This window comes from Silurus aristotelis (genome assembly GCF_946808225.1).
Source record: "Silurus aristotelis genome assembly, chromosome: 15".
Taxonomy (NCBI): domain Eukaryota; kingdom Metazoa; phylum Chordata; class Actinopteri; order Siluriformes; family Siluridae; genus Silurus; species Silurus aristotelis.
Genome location: NC_139588.1, coordinates 23,399,421 through 23,403,979, shown reverse-complemented (window position 1 = coordinate 23,403,979; position 4,559 = coordinate 23,399,421). Strand labels below are relative to the sequence as shown.

Sequence of the window (4,559 nt, the reverse complement as noted above, 5' to 3'; positions counted from 1 at the left end):
GGTAAGACCTGGTAGAACTTTCTAAACGCATTTACATGGATGCTCTGAGATAAGGAACTCACGAGGAACTTTTATTTAAGGGTTTTGGATGGGAAATAAAACCCGCAGTGTTTAAACGCAATAAAGACCTCAGGTTGGAACAAACACACTCCTGGGATGAGTTGTGAACTCGTTTGGCTTTTTTTTTTTTAAGTTTGGTGCACACCGAGGTCAGGCCCGTTTTTTAGGTAATTTTCCTCCAATTTATTTTTTTATTTTTTTAAACGCGTTAAAACAAGAAGCTCCGATTTTCCGGGTTTAACAATGGATTAATATTCTGCACTAAAATTAAGTAAAGTAATAAAACAAAAGTAAAACATTTTAAAGTACCTTTTAAAACATTTCTCTGAATATTTTAATGAATTATCATCATTTGTATTACTAATAATTCAGAAGTCTGAAGGTTGCACGTGCGTTAAACCAAAAAAAAAAAAAAGCTTTTGTTTCTACATGTGCAGTATGAATCCTTATCTCGAAAGATCTTGATTTTGGCATGTGTTTGTTTGTTTGTTTGGATATTGTTGAGATTCATGGTAGATTTGAAGTGTTTAGGCTACACGTTAAAGCTGCATGTTCTCTAAAAATGTGCCAATAGCAGGTTTAGGTTTATGTATTTATCTCTACTTAATGCCAACCTGATGTTCTCCTTGTGTCTCTCACTACAGGCATGATTCAGAGGAAAGAGGTGGTGCTGTCCGTCCTGGAGGAGCTCCAGGAGGCCACCGAGTCTGTGGGCTTGGATGCGCTGATAAAAGTGGCGCTCGAGGTGGAGCAAGTCCTCGCTCCTTTTCGTCTCCCGACAGCGCTGTGCTCGGAGATCTCCTCTTGGATGGGCATCGATGCCGTAGCTCACAGGCTTTACCCGGCGGATGCCCCGGCTGGCATTCTCCCCCTGGTTTGCAAAGGGGGGGGTAACCTGCTGTTTGATGCTGCCAGTATGCTACTGGTGGGCTCCACGAGCCTGAGCTTGGAGCTGCAGGTCCGGACGGTGGTGGAGATGCTTCTGTGGAAGCAGTACTACCTGTGTGGCATGATTGACTCTAAAGTCATGCTTCAGGCCTCCAGGTTCTCGCTCTGCACCGAAGAATCACAGGACATGCTCAAACTGCCAATGCAGGTCCTGGAGGCCATCTTCGACGCTGACGTCAAGGCTTCTTGCTTTCCGAACTCTTATGCCAACATGTGGCACGTCTATGCTCTGGCTTCCATCCTCCAGTGTAACATCTACTCCGTTTACCCCATGTATAACCTCAAGATCAGGCCCTATTTTAATCGCCTGATCCGTCCCAGAAAATGGCCCAAAGACACTGAACCCATCACTCTCCACATCATGTGGTCTGGTGATCTTGAGGCCGGGTCCGTTTTCAAACCACGAAACTTCGTGGCCTTAATTCATGCTGGTGAACTCAAAATCGGAAGCCCAGGAAGTGAGCAGCGATTGTCTTCGGTTAAGACCACGGATCTGCCAAAGGAGGATTCACAGCTTTCCTACTCCACGCTGAAAGACAAGTTCAACATCACAAAGAGCACCTTTTATCGCTGGAGGAGGCAAAGCATGGAATATCATAAGAAATCCGTCGCCAGGTATGAAGCCAAACACTTTTTCCAGGCGTGTTACAAAGAAGGCAAGCTCATTCCCCAAAACCAGTTCAGAGCGTTCTTTCCAGAAATCTCCAGATCCACCTATTACGCCTGGAAGCACGAGCTCATCGTTACTGGAAGTATCGGTTCTGGAAGTTCTACCGGAGAGGTCAGTCCTAGAGATGGCACAGAGCAGGACTACTGGTCCTCTCCGGAGAGCACGAAGCAGCCCTCTCAAGAGAGTTTCGCCAGCATGATGGCGCTCAAGTCGGAGAAACTGGAAGGAGAACGATTCCAGAGTGCTGCTTTGATGCAAGAAGCAAAAAAGAGCCTCCAAAACTGCATCACCACCAACATGTCGTTTCCCTACCGCATTTTCAAGCGAAGGTTCCCAGGAATCTCGAGATCGACTTATTACAACTGGAGGAGGGAAGCTCTGCTCTTCACACCGTTCAAAGATCTATCAGGAAGTGGGGAGGAAAGCTCAGATCCGGAGAAAATCCAGAATCCCAAAAAGAAGCTGTTGACCCCTGGTTTGCTCTCGAGTCACAGGGGTGTCCAGAGGGTCCGTCTCTCCGGGTGCAGTCAGAAGGGTCTCCGGCTGATCTACCTGCAAAGGAAGAAACTCCGACAAAACGCCAAAGCACGTGTTCAGAAGTTCAAGATGTCCCTGTTCAAATTCAAGCTCCGGTTCCCGTCCATATCGTCGTATTATTACTGGCTTTGGAGGTGTAAGAAATCCGAGAAGGAGCCTGATCTGAGTTTTGAAGCCGATAACATGGAAAGGCGTCTTGAAGCCGAGGATGATCTTCCCAAGCGAAAGGAAAACGAGGAACGGTTTAGTTTCGACGGAAATGCAGAGTACTTGAGCAAACGTATGATCGATACCAACCCTGAAATCTCCCCGTCGCGCTACTCTCTGTCGGAAAAGACCAATAGCAACGAGCAGATGTTCGTGATGGACGTCGTGGCGTTGGCGAACTTCAAGGCCAAGGCCAAGCTATTTCTCCAGCAGCGCTTCGAGGAGAAATCCTTCCCCACATTTAAAGAGTTCAGGTCTTACTTTCCTCTCACACCACGCTCCACTTATTACATGTGGAAGAGGGCTTTGCATCACGGAGTTCCGCTAGTCCACGGATAAATTCCCAAATTCACATTGTTTTCTTCTCATCACACGAGTCTGGCAACCAAGACGTTTCTGCTCCACCACGGTGTAATTGCAGTTCATGCATCTTAATTGTTTTGCTCCCCCCCCCCCTTTTCTCCAAGTTCCCCCACTTGACTTGACCACTTGGTTGCCGCTGAAGGACATTTGCATGTGTGTGAAATCAGACAGTGTGTTTAACACACCACTCAGCTCCTGATGGCCCTCAGGCAAAAGGCAGTTCAAAGCCACAAGATCGCAGGATTTCAATTGACTCTCTTTTGTTTTGACTTTAACCTTCGCTTTAAATTTTAAATCGACTCTCGTTCCATCGTCTTTCCGTTTCACGTCGCTTTCATTTGAGTTGAAACGTTTCGAATTCTTTTTTTGTTTAGTTTTTTTATGTGATGTATATCTTTTTATTCGATCCAAAACAAATCTATGACTTGGACCTAACCCTAACCCTAGATTTAGTTGACTCCACTTAATGGTTGTTTTGTTTTTCTTTCGTTTTTTGTTTTTCCTCCACATATATATTTTTGTATTGTGAACGCTTTCACTTCGGATACAAGGTTACGAGATCCGGTTACGGTAGTTGAATCTGGGTTCGGGTTTTTTTTTTTTTTTTGCACGTTTGTTCACTTTTTTTTGTAAAAGTAGCTGCTGCTCCTAAATTTTTCGGACAAAATCTCTTATTAAACACTTAAAAACGGGACGTGTGATGATCTGTATAATTATTTTTTTGCTTTTGTTCAACTACCTATTTTGCGTAGAAACTCGGGATGTTGTTGTCGAAGGGGTCGACGTGACGCTTGTGACGTTTATTTAAAAATCAGACGTGCCGCTGAGGATTTGTTTTTTTCCGTTGATGTTGAATTCCTGTTGACAGTGTGATTGGATTATACAGGAAATAAATCATCTGTTTCATCCATGTTGTGTTTCTGTTTTTTCCTAAAAAAAAATCAATTTTCCCAGAAAATTATATTTTTTGAAATACTTGAGATGCAAATTTAATATTTACTTTTAATGATAATAGAAACAGATTTTAGGATGGTATTAATGAAGGTACTCTAAGATTTTAGAAAGGCAGATTTTATACACCTGTGGTTTAATAAATACATAATTTAATTGGTTGTTAGTGTTGGTGGAAAGCATAAATTTTATATAGTATATCTGAAATTTGAGCCTTTTTATTTTTCTGTCTTTTGTCTTTTCTTCTCTATAATTTTTTATAGCATGCAGGATGTGAGTAAAAAGCCAGTAATGAAATTCTGACTTACACTTGGATTAAATTTGAGAGATTTTTTTAATCTCTTTGCCACTAAAATAAAGTTAATGCCAAATTTAGACATTAAATTGAAAATCTCTGCTCTAGAATTCAATTCTTATCTATAATTCATGTAACCGAAACTCAAAATTTCCAGCCTCTTAAACCCCTACCTTGGTATTTCATGATAATTTTACATGTTTTATTATATCACACATTATGAATGTGTCCTGAGAGAAGTACCAGCGCATTCCATCTACAGTACGCTTCACATTATTGTAATTCCACTACCAGCCACCAGATGGCAACAACGCGCCGTGTTTACGATGCAGGGTTAAGGAGAACACCAGCTCTTGGTTTTGCACCAAAAGTTCCTGAGAAAGTTTTTTTTCTGGAGTAAGTTACACTAAATATTTTAGGTTTTGGTGTTCATCAGAGTTTATAGAGTGGAATCTTTAAGCACTAACTGATTTTAGATCTACAGTCTTCTAGCTTTATCCTGGTCGGGGGATGGTGGGTCCAGAGTCA

The 4,559-nt window shown here is 42.4% G+C and overlaps 1 protein-coding gene across 1 annotated transcript in view; it reads left to right on the top strand.

The window, feature by feature from the left end:
- The window catches only part of vrtn (vertebrae development associated), a 3,927-nt gene extending 232 nt beyond the window's left edge, over window positions 1–3,695 (top strand). The window contains exons 1-2 of the mRNA XM_083562645.1: window position 1; window positions 705–3,695. The exon at window position 1 is cut by the window's left edge and continues 232 nt beyond it. Of these exons, the coding sequence (XP_083418771.1) occupies window positions 707–2,761 (2,055 nt within the window). The 5' untranslated portion in view covers window position 1; window positions 705–706 and the 3' untranslated portion in view covers window positions 2,762–3,695. The remainder of the gene's footprint in view (window positions 2–704) is intronic.
- Window positions 3,696–4,559: the final 864 nt, after the last annotated feature.